At 39.0% G+C, this 19,088-nt stretch overlaps 2 protein-coding genes across 6 annotated transcripts; one reads left to right on the top strand and one right to left on the bottom strand.

Annotated features, from left to right (window-relative positions):
* Positions 1–305: 305 nt before the first annotated feature.
* On the bottom strand, positions 306–11,547 carry si:dkey-92i15.4. Of its 4 annotated transcripts, none has more exons than XM_036134008.1 (7): positions 11,318–11,547; positions 6,002–8,597; positions 5,712–5,907; positions 4,138–4,236; positions 3,798–4,044; positions 3,591–3,707; positions 306–1,461 (listed from the first exon to the last, which is right to left on the bottom strand). In XM_036134008.1, the coding sequence occupies exons 2-7, from the start codon at positions 8,296–8,298 to the stop codon at positions 1,298–1,300; spliced, it is 3,120 nt and encodes a 1,039-aa protein (XP_035989901.1). In that variant the 5' UTR covers positions 8,299–8,597; positions 11,318–11,547; the 3' UTR covers positions 306–1,297. The 4 variants fall into 4 exon arrangements, with proteins under 4 accessions (XP_035989901.1, XP_021173776.2, XP_021173777.2 ...); XM_021318101.2 differs by lacking the exon at positions 11,318–11,547 and adding an exon at positions 10,192–10,295; XM_021318102.2 differs by lacking the exon at positions 11,318–11,547 and adding an exon at positions 10,058–10,122.
* Positions 11,548–14,170: 2,623 nt separating this feature from the next.
* c3h1orf43 (chromosome 3 C1orf43 homolog) lies at positions 14,171–18,066 on the top strand. Of its 2 annotated transcripts, XM_012865752.3 has the most exons (7): positions 14,171–14,423; positions 15,667–15,768; positions 15,842–15,950; positions 16,046–16,099; positions 16,198–16,364; positions 16,762–16,820; positions 16,943–18,066. In XM_012865752.3, the coding sequence occupies exons 1-7, from the start codon at positions 14,361–14,363 to the stop codon at positions 17,166–17,168; spliced, it is 780 nt and encodes a 259-aa protein (XP_012721206.2). In that variant the 5' UTR covers positions 14,171–14,360; the 3' UTR covers positions 17,169–18,066. The 2 variants fall into 2 exon arrangements, with proteins under 2 accessions (XP_012721206.2, XP_035989920.1); XM_036134027.1 differs by lacking the exon at positions 15,667–15,768.
* Positions 18,067–19,088: the final 1,022 nt, after the last annotated feature.

A 19,088-nucleotide genomic window follows, 5' to 3' on the forward strand; every position in this document is an offset into this window, starting at 1 on the left:
CAGGCGATGACATCGTATTATCAGGTCTGCGTCTGTTTGCATAAATAGCCCTTAGATGGGTTTTGGATCTGATCAATAATGACTAGATGACAGCTTGATGACATATCTACAGACTGTATGTATTTCTGTACTCTTTGTGTCCTCATTATCAGGATACAGTTGAATGTTTAACAAGCTCCTGTTACGTAGTGCTTAGCACCGACTATTAGATATCGTTATCTTGGCTTTATTATAAGGGAAATCCAGGAAAACCTGACACTCACACCATGTCTCGCTCCAAGGGTTTAACTTACACAGAAAATAAATCAGTTTTGTTGAAGTTCTGTTTTTTTTTTTTCAATTAAATATGATCAATATCTGGTTATTGATTAATTTCAGAATGTACAAGTGCTTTACATGCAATGGTATTCTACAAGTTGGACTTTTGTTAACTTAAATTGTGCTTAGTAATGTTTGTCTCTAGTATTTGTATTGTTTAGCACAAGAAGAATGTCGTTCTTCCTGACATTTTCTTAAATTTAGTCTCTGTCAACATTTCTCTTTCTAAAAAGCAGAAAGCAAAGGCCTCTGACTCGCACCGTTTTTTTTTTACAATAAACTGCACCAACAGGCCTTACAGCGACAGCAAAAAAAAACAGTGTTTAAAACAAAGAGACAACAATACTGCAAAAATGTACATTATAAAACTATAAGGTGCTTCTTTTGACTAAATAAACCCTTAAAATGTTAATAAAATGTTAATCACAGGAAAATTTAATAATTTATATAAAATTATAATTGCATTAATAACATTGACACATAAATCAATAAAAAATAAAACAGGATGTTAATCTTCATGTCACCGTGGTAAAAGTAATTCACAATTTAATAAAATAGCTCTAATTTATGACGAAGACATTTCAACACTAAAAGCAATTCTTCATAATAAAACACATTGTTGGTTTTCTAAGTGCCAAGTTTTTATATATTTACAAAATGTTATGCTTTAAATGTTGGTTGACTGTATGAATGTGTAACACATTCATACAAATTAATACAAGAAACATCCCAGGCCTTGAGGTAGATCATGTTATAACGAGAGAAACGGGGAAGAATCCACACCTTTGACCTGGTTTTTAGGCGTCATTTGAGCGCAGTGTCATGATGACTGTTTGTTCCTACGCATTTAAATCCCAGGTAGTTTATTTTTAAAGTTGTATTCCATGGCAGAACTTGATGTCCTCAAATGAAAAGCTTCCAGTTTCTGGTTGATCCACATTCTCTGAATTGCAAACAAAGTGAGGCATCCGGACAATCCTCATGATTGCGTAAGTTTAGACGGGCGTCGCAGCACCACCTCCACAGGCCCGGAGGCAAGAGTTTTGATGAAAGTCCACACCGTCAGACGAGTCATCTTCACCACGTTGATACCTTGAATTTCTAAAATCTCATCACCAGAGAACACCTTGTCTCTAGGACCACCTGAAACAAACAAACAAAAAAAAAAATTAACAATTTATATTTGGCTGAGACTTTTCAAGAAATGTATGATAAACCTTTTGACAGGAATATGTAAAGAAAAAAAGCCAATCCTGATGTCTATGTAACATTTATGTAACATTTAATATAAAATCTTCCCTCACAGAAATGCCACATTGTATTTTTGTTTACATGTATCACTTTAGAGTAAGCTTCTAAACTATTTAAAATCTTTGGTGGCAAATATTTATCCTGGTAAAGTACATGAAAAATTTAAGATACTTTCAACATAAATAATATTTTGACACAAAACTGAAAAAAGTGGATTGTTGAACAAATTTATAAACAGATCAATTCAATGAGGAATTAAACAACTAGTGTCAGTTTGGTTTAAAAAAATAAAATAAACTTTGAGTTTCACCGATGTCACTGCTAAAGTCCTGTTTTTACGCATACAGTGGTGCAACAAAATATTTGCCGCCTTACATATTACAGCTGTTTTCACCAAGTATTATATCAGACAAAGATAATCTGGGTAAAAGCAAAATGCAGTTTTTAAATTAAGATCTTTTTTGTTTGTCTGTTTATTAACCTTTATTTATACATGTTGTCTCATTGAGATCCAAGATATCATTTACAAGAGACCTGGTTAATTATTTAATTGAATAAAGCTTTCCAAATCAGCCTGGCCCCATGATAAATCCTTTAAACAATCAACAATACCACATTTAAAAGATGAGTTCAGTTTAATCAAGCCACATCCAGGTCTGATTACTACCAGACTAGTAGAATCCAGAAATAGAACGTGTCTGACATCATGAAGTAGGATAAAAAAAATCATCTTAAAAAAACGACATAGCATGGCCCAGTTTAACAGACATTCGACAACAGACGAGAAACAAAGCCATGGCCATCTCTCAGCTCTGATAGGGTGACAAAAACTCAGGACCCCAGTTAACAACAGCGAGGGACGTTATCCAAAAATGGAGAAAACATGAAACAGCGGCGAACCTTCCCAAGTGTGGCCAGTTGACCAAAATGACTCCAAGAGTCCACTGACAACTTATTCAGGAGGTCATAACAAACCCCAACAATAAGTCTTACTTGCTTCAGTTAAGGTTAGGCTTCATGATTCAAAAATAACAAAGAGACTAGGCAAAAATAGCATCAATGGTAGAGATCCAACGTCAAAACCACTTTTATCCAAAAGGAAAACCATATCTTGTCTCATATTGGCCAAAAAAACAACAACAACAACACCTTGTTATGAAGCCCAAATTTTGTAATAAAATCTTCTGCAGACCGGTGAAACAAAAGCTGGAGTTTTAAGAAGGCGTGTGTGTGTCCTGTACATCAGGCGTAAGCATTTCAGAAAACAGTGCATATAATCAAACATCGTGGTGGATTTATCGTCTCAAAACCAGGAGTGTTTTTTTTTCTCTGATGTGAAAACCTGTAGAAGAAAGTTGGGCCATCCATCGGTTCATGACCTTCGGCTCAAGCGCACTCTGTTTGCACAGCAGGGCAATGGTCTGAATCTGGAGTGTCCTAGTCAAAGTCTACACTTACAGCTAAACTAAGATGAGGTGGCACAAAGTAAAGGTGGAAGCCTGACAACCTTACATTAGCTCATTACCTGCTAAAACACTACACTAACGTTGTACAAAAAGTTGTAAACATGCCCGAGTAAATTGTCAGTTATCCAGGTCATCGCAAGGCAAACAGGTTGTAAACTTTAAACTATAGGCCATGACTGCTTTTGACTACTGATACAATAACATCTACATATGTTTATGAGATGGTTTTATACAATGTAATATGCAAAACTGCTCCTAAAAAGAGGAATTTCCTAATGTTTAATAGTAAGTTAGTTAGTAGGTCTGTAATGTGGTATTGGTACATTTAATTACATGTAAGTAAAGGACATTACTTCTCTGATAACCAAGACATTAATTCAGACAGAAAAACAGATTTGAGACTTTTTTTTCATAGCGGAATGGACAAAGTTAATAAAGAGCATGTTGATAATGAATAAGCATTAATACTTTTTGTCCAAACCCAATACATGTATTAGATGGTACTTGTGGACATCCACAAATATTACAGTTTTCTAATTAAGCTTCAGTTCTCACCCTGGAAGACGTACTGCACAGTGAGTGGCCTGTTCCCTTCACTGGATCCTACACCTCCATGCAGGCTAAAACCAAGATCACTGCTTTTCTTCTGTAGTTGGACGCACACACGCTGGCCTTTGAGGTGTAAAAATACACACACATAGTAAGTTTGTTTGTTAAAGACTAATATGTCCTCTGAGCTCCTTGTAAAGCATCGCTTCTCACCTGTCTCATACTGAGTTGTTGTTTCTGTCTCATTGCTTTCTAGCACTCCCAACTTTGAGGCACCTCTGAGGTCCCCTTTTCTTAGCACCACCACTGCCATGGCTTCAGACTTTGTCTTTCGGAGGATCTTCAGAGCCTCCGAGTGAGTACTTTTTGACAGAGCAGTGCCGTTGATGGACAAAACCTTGTCTCCCTCTCTAATGGAGCCCTCCTGGGCAGCAACACCAGAGTTAAAAACCCTGTGAACCTGACAGCAAGATAAGACAGTAGAAAAATGAGGAGACTGAAAACAGTTTAATAACTTAATAACTTGGGAGAGAGAAAAGACGTATTTTCTTACCGTGATAGGTTTGTTTTGGTCTACACCCCCCGCAAGACTAAAACCCAGTCCTACTCCCACCTCCTTGTGAAGAACCACCACATTCACATCATCGCAGTCCTGCATGACAGACAAAAAAAAGAAGAATCCAAAAGGGACAATGTTGTTAATGTAATGAGAACACTTGTTAATCTAGAAACACATTTGGAAAATTAAGTTTTGAAGTACACAGGGAAAGAATCCATTTAAATGCAGAGCCCCATGGACACACATTAAATCTGGGTTTAACTTGACACAAACGTCCTCATTTACACACTCACACATCCTCCGTATGCTGGCCTTGCACATGCTGCTGGAATGCAGACAGGTCACTTTAGCAGACATTTTTACTACTGAACCGAAAGGGGCTTGGTTGAAAACAAACAAATGAAATATGTAGTGCTCTCACTCTTCCTTTAGAAGAACAAAGGTTTCATATATATATGGAACAAGTGTTGCATTGTCACAAGACAGACAACACAGCAACGGAAAAAAAAAAACATTTGGTTCTTTCAGCCTTTGGTTACTGCAGTCTGCCACAAACAATTTGTTCAGTTTCCTTTAGGAAAACTTACAAAAAAAATAAAGGTGACAGTTTGACAGACATGAAAGCAAGCGATTCTTAAAGAACTATTGGCTGAAAACTTGAAATTCAGTACACTATGAACTGAAGGATTATATCTCCATCATGGCATGTCTTTTTATTCATCTGTTTTTTGATTGTTATGTTTTTTGATTTATTTTTTCCTGTAATTTTGACATCCACTTTTCCGTTTTTTAACCAGACACTCTAAAAACTCTTAAGAAAGTAAACTTCTAAAGAAAGTCTGGCTCACTGAAAATTAACGATAAAGAAGTGATGGGTGGTTTATAACATTGGCACAGCATTGAATATCTCATTAAAATATCTGCCAATGAAATATATAGGAGAATCACATTACTCTCTGGTTTGGAGTTGTTGTTTTTTTAACTTTATACAGCAAGCCTTACAATGATGGTCTCTTCAATGCCGTGCCTGTTACTGTGTGGGCTTTGTACATTTATTCCACAGAGGTGATGAAACAGGAAAGAAATGGGCAAGTATTACGATTTCAGCCAGACTGTGTCAGATTGTTTTGGGGTGTTTCAGTCCACTGTGGTCACTTTTTATCAAAAGTGGTCCAGAATAGGAAGCGTGGTAAACAGAGGACTTTTCACATTGGCTCACGGATGCATGTGGGGTGTAAAAACTAGCTGATGAGGTCCTAGCCACAAAACATGTTACTGTAGCTGGTTATTTATGACATGTCCAATCACCTCATAGTTTTGGGGGCTTAGGACCTCTGCTGTAAACATCTTGATGCAAGATGTTTACAGCAGACCTTGAGGAGTTTACTGAAGTTCATGCCTCAAAGGGTCAGGGCCATGTTAGCAACAAGTGAGACCAACCCATCACTTGGGGGGTGGTCACATTTTTATGCCTGACTGTGTAGAGAAACAGCATGCAGAAACATTCTTACTGACTAAAGCTTTGAGTTCAACAGCAAAGTAAAAAAGACTTGATGTGGTGTCTGTACCTGCAAGGCTTCGTCCCCCAGGTTCTTGACGCCATCTATTAGCTTGTCTAGCTCTTCGGCGGGAAGCAGAGAGACACAGGAAAAGACAGAGACATCTGAGCTCACTGAGACAGATCGTCTGCCCGATAGCTCCCAATCATCGCTGTCATTATCCGATTCGTTGTCAGCACCAGAGAAGCTACACAACTCTGAAAGGCTACAACACAGTAGGAGTGTAATATTAAACAAGTCAGTTATTTTAACTATGACTTCAGTGAATCAATAAATCTGATAATGAAAACGTTAGCTACCTGACACTGAAACTCCTGTTGTCTGACTGGCTAATGTTACTGGTTATGGTCACAGAGGAATCCCCAGAGTCCGAGTCATAGTTTGAATCGTTGTCCTTCTGCGTGCTTTCATCATCATCCTCTGACTCCTGCATGTATTCATCCCAGCATTTATAATCTGGCTCCAGGCCGGCTATCCATGCTTTCAGGTCAGTTAGCTGTTTCCTTCCTTTTGGCAATTCTGTCTTGACATTTGGGTTGAAGACCTCCGACCAGTTGTTTTTGGAAGACCTGTCAGCAGGCAGGTGCGGAGACTCCTTATCTTCAGTTTTGTCTTCATGTGTTATGAAGACGTCTGAGTCGTCGTTCTGGGACAGAGCGGTGGGAGGGAGAAGAGTAGAGTCTCTGTTTTTGTGTTTGTTTTCTTGTCCAATGACAGGAGGGCCTGTATTATCTCCAAAAGGAAATATAGACTCTGGTTCTTTGACGGGTGAAAGAAAAGGCGAGGTGTTCAGAGGGGTGTTTGTTGGGGTCTTTTCATCGTCACTAACAGGTGAAGAAATTTCACATGGTGACCATGGCTGCATGTCGGATCCGCGCGTTAATGACACAGTGCTCATTTTCATATCTTTTATATTTGAGTCCTTGGTGTTTGGTGCTGGTGAATGTTTGATGAAATCTGTCTCGTCAAAGCAAAAGAAACCCGGCTGAGCTCTTTCATTAAGAGGGATTTGTAGCTTTTTCTTGCGGCTGGAATATTTACCTAAATCCCCTGAGAGGTCGTTTTTGCTTTTGTCGAATAAATTACTTCCAGCTGTCTCTGACTTCCCTAAACTAATTCCAGTCTCGTCCACCGATAAAGATCTCTCTACTCCTGTATTCTTTCTTTTTTCAATCCAACTATCTTTGTTTGTCTCCCACTTATCGCTTCGCTCACCAATATCTTTGGCGGACCCACTCTTCTTCACTCCCTCCTGGGCTTTGTAGAGCTGTGTGGGTACAGAAAAGGTCCTCCTCGACATTTGGGCTTGCCTTGTTGCTTTCTGTGTGAGAGCTTCAAACTGACTGATCTTGTTTCTCACACTGGCTGAAGAAGTCCCGCTCTCTGAAAGCATATTCCTCTCTGTCGATTGCAGGGTACCCTTCCCTGGATTTGTTTCAAACACATCTCCTTCTTTGATTCCACGTTTCAGTTCAGTTTGTTGTTTTGTTGCTTCATCTCTTTCTTTGGTTCTCCCCTGCACTTTAATTCTTTCAGTCGTGTCTGCTCTGCAGTCTTCTTGGTTTATGATTGCCCCTTCTTGTTGAAATGTGGATGTAGTATCTCCTACAATTGTTTGGGACTGTGACATACCTGCTGCGGCCCTGGCAGACCTGATACGAGCTGCAGCCGTGTTTTTGCTCCTGAACCTGTCCAAGGATTTTGTGCCCGTATCCAGTGTCTCCCTCCCCCACTTATCTTCTACTAAATACTTGCTGTTTAGCTGCCCTTGCCTCAGTGTTCCTGTTGATCTCCCATTGAACTCGACTATCTCAAGAGGAACTAAAGTCTCTGTACTTGTATGGTTGACTTTCTTTGGTGCCCAGATGGATGCCACTGTTTTCCCCACTGGACTGTAGTCGTCGCTCGAAGAGAACCGCCTGGGAAAGGTTCCCCCAACTGCCGTCTCACCAGCAGACTCAAAGAGTTTCTGTATCCGCTCTTGGATGCTCTGTACCGCTTGGGGTGGAGACTCAGACCTGAATTTGACCGGATGTGTGCTGACCTTACTAGCTCTGTCAGCAAAGTCTTGATTTACTGAGCTATTGCCTTCAGTGTGAGTTGGAACAGCATACTTGAAACCCTTTAAAGAACAAGTCCTCCCTATGGAAATGTTCTTATTTTCTGTCCGTGGTTCTTTAAAATCTCCAGCTGCTCTTTTACCTAACAATGTGGATGTGCCAGCTCTGGCATTCTGAGGAGGGTCTCTTACCCCCGCTTTCCAACCTAAATTCATACTTCTGCTTGTCAGGTTGCATCTCCTCCCCTCTGTCCTCCCCTGGCTATAGAGCGTCGGGGTTCCTCCGACATCAGCGCCATTCTCAGGGTGTTTTCTCTCTGCTGTGCCATTCTGATTCAACTCTGTCTGGTGGGCAACACCTATGTCCTCTTTTTTGTTTGCACCATTGGTGCCTTTAACACTCTGAGCCGTCTGTCTCTTCCTCATACCTGGGCTGCGAGTGAGACTGTATGAGGGAGAGTTAGCTGAACGGACAGTGAAGCGTCCGCTCGTCTTTTGTGGGATGTTTTCACTTGTTGAAGGATGGAGGAAGTCCATTGTCTGACCGTTAACAAGGAAATTATTTTTTCCTAAATTGTAGCTCCCAAAAAGAGAAAGTTGTCGATGTTTATCAGATTCCAGTCATTTAGGGTTCAGTGTGAAACGCTTCATCCACTTACAATCCCCTTGAAAGATTGTTGCAAAAAATGAAAAACATCAATTCAAAACTGAGATCCTCGTGATGCGTCCCTGGTTCATCTTAACAATTAGATCCTCTTCTTTGATTGCTCGTCCAGTTGTTTTCCCCCAGATGTTTCTAATTTCCAAACTCAGCTTGAGTAACAAACTTCAAGTACCTGCCAAACATAAAAAGGCAGATATTTTAGTGTTTAAAACTGACTAGTGATAACTCCTTTGACATGTATAACCAAAAAATAATTGTCAAACAGGGTTCAAGTGGCAGAGGATCATCAAACTCAGAAAGTAACAGCGTGATTTTGTAGATAGTAGTACATTTAGTCTATGTAAGTCTGATTTTATTTTGGCATAAATAAAGATGTACTATAAAGGCCTCTGAGTTTTTATTGGAGAACATTAGCCACCAAATAGCATCACAATGACTACACATCCAACTGGTCCTTTCCTTGTGGAAGAGTGACAAGAAGAAAGGCATGGAAGGCCTTTTTAGCGTTTGACAAAAGCCAGTTAACAGAGAAAGCAAACATGTAGAATAAGGTGCTTTTGTCTAAAGTGACCAAAATCGAGCTGAACAAGGGCTATAAACATACCAAAACATCTGTTCACCTACGTTTTCTTTCTGATCTGGCTGAGCTTGAGCTGTTTTACAATGAAGAAGGTGAATTTTCTATATGTGTAAAGCGAGACAGAAAAAAATAGAACATCCTAACAGCAAAATGTGAGTCTACAAAATTAAATTCATGTACAGATTCATTAACTGGCCAGACTTTTCAGATTCGTATTTGTATAAAAACAAAACAAAAAGCCATCTAGTCCTTTTTTCCTCTTCATTATCATGCACTACTTCATGTGGGTTTTTGTGAACATAGTAAAGTTGTATGGAAACTTTTCCAACAGACTGTACAAAACAATATTAATGGGAAGGAAATCAATGCAAAAGACCCCAGAAGTTAAAAACCTTCTGCAGACTTTTCTGTTAACTTACCACATTTCACGGCCTTCCTGATACTCCCCTCGGAGTAAAACCAAACACTCAGTCACTGACCAGCTCTCTGCTTTTAACACTCATCCTGACTTCTGTTTATACAGGCAACAAGCTCAAGACAACTTGTTGGCTAAACCAGAACCAAAAACTGGAAAAACTCACCTAACAGCAATCCTACTCAGCTAAAAACAATGCTTTTAAATCACCACCATAACACCAGTCTCTAGGCAGTGTGTATCGGTCTCATTGGGGTAGCCAAACCAATTGGAAACTTTGGTGCCAGTGGAATCAGATATAATAATCAGATAGTATAACAATAGATGGGGTAAAAACTACTTTGATTTACATACAGGCCACTGAGAGAAAGATAATACTACTACCAGACAATGACTTATCAGTGATCAGAGCATGTGGCAACAACGAAACAGGTGTTTCAAGCAGGTGAAACTATCCCAGGTGGATGACTGATGATAAAAGAATCAAATAAATTGTTCAGATGAAACTCTTAAACAAGCACAGCATTATAACTTGTCATGTTTTGAAGTATTTGAAGTCTATAATACAGTAAGTATTCTCTTAATAATAGCCTTCAGAGGTGCTTTCCAGTGTAGCAGAGTTCGAGTGTCAGCTTACAGAAACACCTGTCCTGCAGGCTCCCTCTTCCTCCCATCTGTGTAACCTGGGGTTAAACTTTAAAGCTGCGTTAACAGAAAGAAACAAAGCTGCTCATAAATCCACACATATATGTACACAAGCACTGACCCTACCTTCACAAAATGCGTCCGCTGATCACATCCTAAGCCATCGTATCGGTACATAATGTGGACGGCGCTCAGCGGTGACATCAGCACTTAACTCCTCTCTCTCGCTCGCTCTCTGTCGCTCTACTTTTCTTTCCATCAGCTTTGCATGATGGACTGCGTACAGTGACGCAAACCTGCTACACCGGTTTGACTTCCTGTCCTCGCTTTCTTGCTTCCTACCAGCTTCTCTCTGTGTGTCATTCTCTCTCCTCCCTCTTTGCCATTGTTGTTTTCCACCCCTCGCAGAGTAGCATTCCTGACTGTCATGCATGGTCCACTGCCGAGTATTTTGGAGCATTTGCTGCCTCAAAAATAGATTTTGTTGTTGTTGTTTTTTTTCTTTTTGCGTCAGATATACAAATCAAGGTTTCTATCAAAAACAAAACTGACATTTAATTCATTGAGGCAAAAAAGACTATCCAAAACAAAGTGGGCCGGTGTGAAAAAGTAATTGCCCTGGTAATTGGCTGTGGCACCCTTGTCGGTAACAGCTGCCATCATGTGCTTACAATTAGAGCCAGTAAGTCTTACAGTATCGGGGACAAATTGTTTTAATTCAGCCACATTAGAGGGGTTTCAAGCCTGTTTTATGCTGTAGGATCACATTCGGAAAGAATTTGAGTCTAAAAACTTTCGCTAGACCACTCCAAAACCTTCACTGTGTTCTTTGAGCCGGTATATGCACACAGACACACCAACACCTACTAATGGACATGTTTACGTGTACCCTATACATTCATCACGCATCTTTAGACTGCAACTTTGAGCAAACCAGAGTCGATTTAACTGAGTTGAGCAGATAAAGAAAGTCCCCACGATGACAGAGCACTCCTAAGCTGAGGCCAGAGCCAGAAGCACCAGCAGGGATATTAATGTTTTGAGTGTAACTGCCTGATGTCATAGTTTCAACAAAACAGCATGGATAACAGACACATTGGTTGAGACGCTAAGTTATGCTCATAACACAGAAAGTCCTACGTTGCTGGTAATCAATATTCAGTTAGTAGAACAGTGTGCAAAAATTTATTCTGCAGAATCACAAAAAGAAAACTTAGTTGTAAAGAACATTATTAAAAACAAATTTACTTACGGGACTTGTTGTAAAGTAGGGGCTCATCGTGCTGCTGGCACTGTTTTTTTTTTTTTTTTTGCATGCACCTGCTTCTCGTCTTGTCTTCCGTTTAAACAAAGGAAACTGTGGTTGCTGCTGCACTGAAAGGGAGAAGTATTGCTGTCTGCCTGAGCCTGTCAAACTAAACTGGATTAAACTCGGAGATTTCAAGTAACATGCTAGAATCTTATTTCCCCACTGAAACATTTGCAGTACAGATGGTGGGTTGTTTGGTGAATATCTGGGCTGGGACAAGCCTGAGTGGGTGTAAATAGCTCAGGCAGGACTCCACAGACACCCACCCTTGTTTGTGACAGAAGAAAGACCCTCAGTGTGTCTGCAGATGGATGCAAAGGTCTGTTTCACATAGACACACGGGTGCTTTCAATAAATTTTTTATTTATAGTGTAGGACTGTTTAAATGTCATGAGAAATGACAAGTTTGCATCACAGAACAAAACAACTCAGAAGTAGGATAAAAAAGCTGGGCATCTAAACGAAGTCTAATACACTTAATTTACTTTATTATTAGTCTAACCACAAGGGTTTCTGCATCTCGCCTATTTTGTACAGATTCGTTTGAATGTGATTTGACTGTTTGTTCAGCGCGTGAAACCAACAGCAGGTGGCAACAGAAACCAAGGCAGGAGGACGTCAGTTGTATAAAGAGGGCTATTCGTATGTCAACGTCACCGCCATATTGTGAGTGGCACTTTTCTCGAGCCAGAGCTGCGTCAGTCAGATAGTTCTGTTCCAAGGATTTAGGTCAAACTGAGTGACTGTCCAGTGGTCTGTTGGGTTGCTCTGAGTCCTAGTGTTACACATTGTAGGCTTATGAGTGGTGTAATAAAACACTTTAATCTTTTTCTTACAATGATAATATTGATGATAATAAACTTAATTGCTGAATTAAACTATTTATAAAGCTGAATTGAGTGATTTTGTATATTTTCAGAGGTAAATGGCATTTTAAGAACACTGTTTTTGAGTCTTGTATAAGGTTTTTCTTTCCTATCTTGCAGATATTGTTAATTTTTGTATTATTATTATAATTATAACGTGGACATAGCATTGCTACATTAAGAGTGGCTTGGGGCCGCTCTTTGGGCCCTCCACTCTTAGTTTTGTTACAAGATCGTATCGGAAAACAAAGAAAGCTGAGTTTAAACAATTTTCTGTGTTTAGGTGCAACATGTAACTGATACCAAAGGGAGTTATAAACGCTGTCAGTTTTTTTTAAACAAATAAGTAGTAGAATGCATTAAATTCAATGGGTATGCTGTTAACAAGTTAGGTAGGTTTGCTTGCAGTAATAGTAAATAAATAATAGTTAAGCAAGTAAATAATAATAGTAAAAAAACAGCAATAAAATAGGAAAAACTTGATTCTTTAAAAACATTTTTACCAGAAAACAAGAGCCTTTCTCATAGCAGTTATAAGTTGGTGAGCTGTCCTCTTTTCTTCATGATGTAACACTCATTTCTCGTGAAAATTGTAATTCACAACGAGCAAGGCAATGTTTGAGCTGCATAGGTTTCTATTAGGGCTGCACAGCGGACAGTGGGTAGCACTGTTGCCATGTAGCAAGAAGGTTCTGGGTTCAAATCCAACCCTGGGCCTTTCTGCATGGAGTTTGCATGTTCTCCCTGTGTATGCGTGGGTTCTCTCCGGGTACTCCAGCTTCCTCCCACAGTCCAAAAACATGACTGTTAGGTTAATTGGTTTCTCTAAAATTGTCCTTAGGTATGAGTGTGTGCGTGAATGGTTGTTTGTCCTGTCTGTCTCTGTGTTGCCCTGCAACAGACCAGTGAATGCTGGAGATAGGCACCCACGACCCCATGAGGGATTAAGCGGGTAAGAAAATGGATGGGTTACTTTTACCACTGATCTCTATTTATTCACTGGATTGCTGATTGGCCTGGAAAACTGAAGTCACTGGCCGCCATCTTGCTACTCCCTACTCTCATAGAACCCCTTAGCATTTGGCTGCAACAACAAGCAGTTTTTTGGCTGTGGGAAGACGTTTCACAGGTAATTTTACAGTCAGTGGATGTACTAACAGTAAGCACTCGGAGTGCTAATAGCCCGCTGTTACAACGAGTTGCTTTGAAGCCACCAGCCGGATTTTCTCATGTTCAGGGGGGGGCTTAAAACTTTTAAAATGTCAAATGCCATATACTTTTATGTTATGTTCTAAAACTATCAAGTACTGAGAAAGTAATGTGCTGAAATATTTAGCATTTTATTTATTAAAAAAAAAATATATATATATATATATATATATATATATATATATATATATATATATATATATATATATATATATATATATATATATATATATATATATATATATATATATATATATTTAATACGAGTAACATGTAAAATATTTCAGCACATAATTTCCTAGTAGTTGATAGTCTTAGTATATCCACTGACTGTAGAATTACCTATGAAACGTTTTCACACAGCCAGAAAACTGCTTGTTGCAACCAAATCCTATGGGATTCTTTGAGATTAGGGAGTAGCAAGATGGCGGCCAGTGACTTCAGTTTTTCGGTGACTTTTACGCACTGAGCTTTTACGCAGGTGTTGTACCGAAAAAGGGCGCTGCTGCCGTGAAACGCACTCCGCTGGTGGAACGTGCATTTCAGCGCCGAGAGAATAAAGCAATAACCCGTTTATGTTCATTCACTACTCTAAGTATAAAAATTATCTTCTGTTTTTTTTTTCCACAAATTCAAAGTATAATCTCTATATGTTCGCTCAACTATCAGGTTTTCCGTCAGATAATTTTATTTTACGGCACTATCAGTCACGTGACTATTACGGAAGTCAACAAAGGCGGGGGGAATGTAACTACAACGAGCACTTTACCTGAACCTTCCGGTTGTCTGTTACTTTTGAACAGCTTTAAAATGTCTTTAATACACGTACAGCTCGTCTCTGGTGAGGATTAAAGTTAGGACGCACTGAGAACCGATTTTTAGCTGGTTCTTGTGTTCAAAAAATCTACAACATGGAGAACGACGGGTTGTTCTCAAGTGTCAACGTTGTTCTTGTAATGACTTACGGCAGTCTGGTGAGTTTGATTGTTTAAGGTTTTCTTAAGTTTGAATCATATTAAACAACTAGGAAGAAGAGCAACTTCACTTGAGTCGAGGTAACGTCACTCTGTTTAATTTGTCAACATACCGACCCAACTACCTGCCTAAATAAATGAGTGTGTGTTTTTTTATCTATTTAATTTAATAAACTGGTAACTACTAGCTACAGATGTCAGAGGAAGTCTCTACCTCAGTATCTCATACTGAGTTAAGTCCCCCCCCCCCCCCATGAAACCAATTTTAGTAATAACCTTTACTAAAAGTACTATTATACCACAATTATAAAAATTCAAAAGTTAAAAATGCACATGATCCAACTGCTTTTATTTAAACCAAAGAACAATTATTCCCAATAAAAATAACTTCCTATCTTAGAGTTGTGATATTACATTTAACAATAATGTTAATATATATAAGCTTATAGCAAATATACTTTTTAAGTGCTGCACAGAATTATCAAGTGATATTTAGTCAGCTGCTAAACAAAAATGGTGCTTGTGACGTAAAACTGTTACCTGAGCATTGAACAGTGAAGCACCATTCGTTTCTACAACTTTACTGTCCGTTTTTCGCAGCAGAAAATATGTCTAATCTGCCAAATATTACTTTTTTTTTGTAAGCTAGGGAGACGGGCAGTACCGTAAGCTTCTTTCAGCCAGCTGATGGGCTGTTTGCAGCAACAGGTAGGGAAGGGGCTGTGCTCGGTTTTTCTGTGCTCCCATGCAGCCAGGGAAAACTCATAAAAGGGCTTTAAATTGTAGAAGTAGTTTTATAAAAAAAAAAATGTTTGAAGCTTTAAAACTAGCTTTTTAAAACCTTAGTTTAACATACAAGTAACTGGCCCATGCTTGTTTCATTTGCATGTCAAGTTTATAGCAGTTAGATATCTATTGGCCAGACTCAATTTAAGTAAATTAGCCAATGAAAAAGAAAATAAACAAATACGTTGCTCGGAATTCTGTAGGAATCAAATTTAGTTATCCTAAAATGTGTTATTTATTTATTTTCATTGGTTTTTTTTTTTGGCTTTTCCTGTCTTTCACTTTGTATGTTTGTAGAGAGACAGCTGAAGAGACAGTTTGATTTGAATAAAGCAGACAGATACTGTAATCTGCTGAAAAAGAAACTCCAGAGTTTCTGTGTCCCAGCAGATGGTTTTTAATGTTCTGGCTAATCGTTGTGACTATACACGCATAAATCCCTCTAACTCCCGTTCAGGTGTTTGTTTTGCTGTTCATCTTTATAAAAAGACAAGTTATGGGCCTTGCCATGAGGTCTCGGAGGGGACCGCATGCTCCCATTGGCCACAATGCGCCTAAGGTGGAACACACACATCATATTAAGCATTTCAGTTGTTCCTCCATCAGTTTAACGTTTTGCGTTGGTCTTCCAGGAGCTGAAACAACTAATTGAAGCCAAGCTGTGCCAGGTCCGGAAAATCCACTTTGAGCCTCGTCTGTTGTCCCGAGATGATGACCGTTTAACGCAGTTACCACAGTCTGGTGAGTGGAGCCTACAAACACCATACATCACTACTGCAACCATCAGGAATGGTCCCAGTGACACCAACATTTCTCTCTGTGTGTGTTTGTTGTAGGTTCTCATGACTACTTGTACAGGATGAAAGCACTAGACGCTGCCCAGGACACTGGTAATATTCTGTGTCTTGTTTTAGTTTTTTTTTTTTCTTTAATTGCGGTAGAAGTAACCCAGTATTCTACATCAATATCGTACCTTTGCTTCCTTTAGATCTTCCTTTCCGTGAACTGGGTGGCGCCCCCACTGCTGTTACTGGAAAAATATTTCGGACCTGGCTGCTGCAGCTGCGAAATTCCCACCGCGGGTGCAGAGATGAGCAGCGCTCTCTGATAGACACGGTGCTAGATGGCTACAACAGAGCACGCCACGGGGCCGAGGTCAGCGGTTTCTGCCACGTCACGCGTTACTTTTAAGTGTGGTAACATCGGTAGTGTGCGGCAACACTGTTCCATGTCGGTTTGAGTTAATACATTTGGTTTAAAAACGTTTATCAAATCAAGCAGTTCAATCTAAGTAGTTTTGTTGTTTCTAAACACATAATTCTATATAATATCAAAGAAAAAAAAAAAGGTGTTTCGTTAGCATCTCTCCTACAGACTTGTAATGTAGTTTTCTGATCTTCTTGGAAATTATTTCACAAATTTGACGCAGCTTTCCATCACAGATGCCTTGCATTCCTCCTGATATAAACGTTGGTGTTTTATCAGGCTGGATGTTTATGGTTGTATGGTTGTTTGATTCAGTTCTCTCTGCTCTACCTGTTTGTGTCCTCAGGCGTTTGGAGAAGCAGAGTTTCTCAAGTACCAGGAAGCTCTAACTGAGCTGGCCTCCATGTAAGAAAGCGCAACCTCTCCCCTCGCTGCCCCTTTCCCCCCCGTTTGTTGTTTATGCTAATCCCACCCTGGAATGTCGATGACGCAGTAAACAAATCTGCTTCTCCGTTCCGTTGTTTCAGCGTGAGGTCCAGCGGCGGCGCGTCAAGCCAGCACCACCAGTCTGCAGCCATAGACCTGAGTGGCACCACCGAGCCCACCAGCCCCTTCTCCTCCTCCTCCGCCTCCTCCCCGACCCAAACCACCTACCTCACGTCTGCAGCACAGCAGCGCAGCAAGAGGGCCAGGCCCTTTCTGGAGCTGAAGAACTTCAAAGACAACTACAACACGCTGGACAGCACGCTCTGAAATGATTGCCCGTCTGTCCAAAGGAAAAAGGTCAAAGACAAAATACTACTGCCTGTAATCCCAGTGCCTCGCTCAGTGTCACCTGATAGTATCAGATTATACTAGAAAACACACTGCCTTACACACTGATAACATGTACTGCAGAATACTGCATATCAGACTGCTGATACACTGCTCTTTGCCTAAATGTAGCACCTTTCTAACCTGTATTATTGCATGTGTAAGTGCTATATTAATATAAAAGTAACCAACCGATAGTCGATAGGGTTGATTTGACCAAAACTCTATAATTGCTAATGCACCAGCATAGGACAATCAGTATTTATTGCACAATGTAAACGCCTATGCAAATGTGTTCCACTTAACTGCCTGTATTAATAAAACAACAGTAAATGGTGTTTATAAAGTAAAATAGTGATTGTGCATTTTTAGGATGAAAGAACACACAGTTTAAGTCAAAAATGTTTACGTTTATGTATTTATCCCTGTTCTTTGAGCCATGAGTTGTTTCTTTGTTTTGTTTTGTTTTGTTTCCTTTAAGCCTTGTTTTACAGAAGCCATATTTCTCTTCAGGAACTTGATTGATTAAGTGCCTATTTTTTGATCAGTTATCTTCACTGAACAGTGTTTTACTGCATTCCTGTGTGTGTTGGATTTGAGGTATAACCTCAGGGAAAACTGTTTCTTTAGTCTTACAAACTAGCCTGCTGAAATATTTGAGAAGCATCAGTTTGATTTGGTGTTACACTTATCTAATGCTTGAATACTTTTTATTTTTTATTTCCCGTGGTGCTTATGATGCATGTTGCCATGCAAAAAGGTCATTCTGTTAAGCTGATTTGAAATGTTGCACAATACGCTCAACATAATGCACAGTAAACTCTGAACTGAAATATCCGCCTCGTCGTCTCCTTTATTACAGAAACAGTGTGTCTGTCTCATTAAATGTTTTTTAGTAAAAAAGACTGAAGTAAAAGAAAAGCACAGTTATATTAAACAATAGAATGGCACTAATTCAAAAACATTCCCTAATATCAAACAACAGCATAAAGAATAATCTCCATGAACTCCAAATATGCTTATTCTTGTACAGTCATATTCAATAAATTTGATTTTGCATACTTTAGAGGCTTGTTTGTCAGATTAAAAGTACCTTTTGAAAAAAAGCAAAAACCTATAAACTGATATCAAACACTTCATGAAATCCACATTTCTGCATGAAATTCTTTGCGTTTTTTGTTGGTCTGATGCAATTTTCTAATCTCTAATGCTGTGGTTTTATTAGCTGGAAGTGAAAATTTTTACAGAAATAAAGCCTTTAAAACAGCATCAGTCTGAATTACTGAGATAGCTGAACTTTTCAATTATACTCTAATGAATGACTATTTTTTTTAAATACACAATCAGTTTAAGCTATATATATATATATATATATATATATATATATATATATATATATATATATATATATATATATATATATATATAATTTGTATAATTTGGATTTGATATCTCATCTATGGATCATTTTATACTTTCTTTTTAAATTAATTCTACTTCTAATGTAAACAGAATAGAAATATGCCTTATTGTCCCACAGTTGGTAAATTCAGACATACCAGCAGCAACGTAAAAAGCAAATGGAAGTATGCAGCTACACACAAAGGTAAAATTATAAGAATGAGGATTGGAGACTTCAGTCAGGGCAAATTAACAACACGATGAAAAAAATTACTTCACAGTTATTAAAGATAGCATACTCAGGTTAAAGAAATGTGGAACTGAGTAGGGATATTTAAAACTAATGTACAAAACGTGCATGTTTATTTATGCATGCAAAACACGTACAGACTATTTAGAAGGTGAATGGAGGGGAAAGTCGGAAACAACAGAGATGAGTTTGACAAATTGAGCTTGTTG

The sequence above is a fragment of the Fundulus heteroclitus genome, chromosome 3 (genome assembly GCF_011125445.2).
Source record: "Fundulus heteroclitus isolate FHET01 chromosome 3, MU-UCD_Fhet_4.1, whole genome shotgun sequence".
Lineage (NCBI taxonomy): Eukaryota > Metazoa > Chordata > Actinopteri > Cyprinodontiformes > Fundulidae > Fundulus > Fundulus heteroclitus.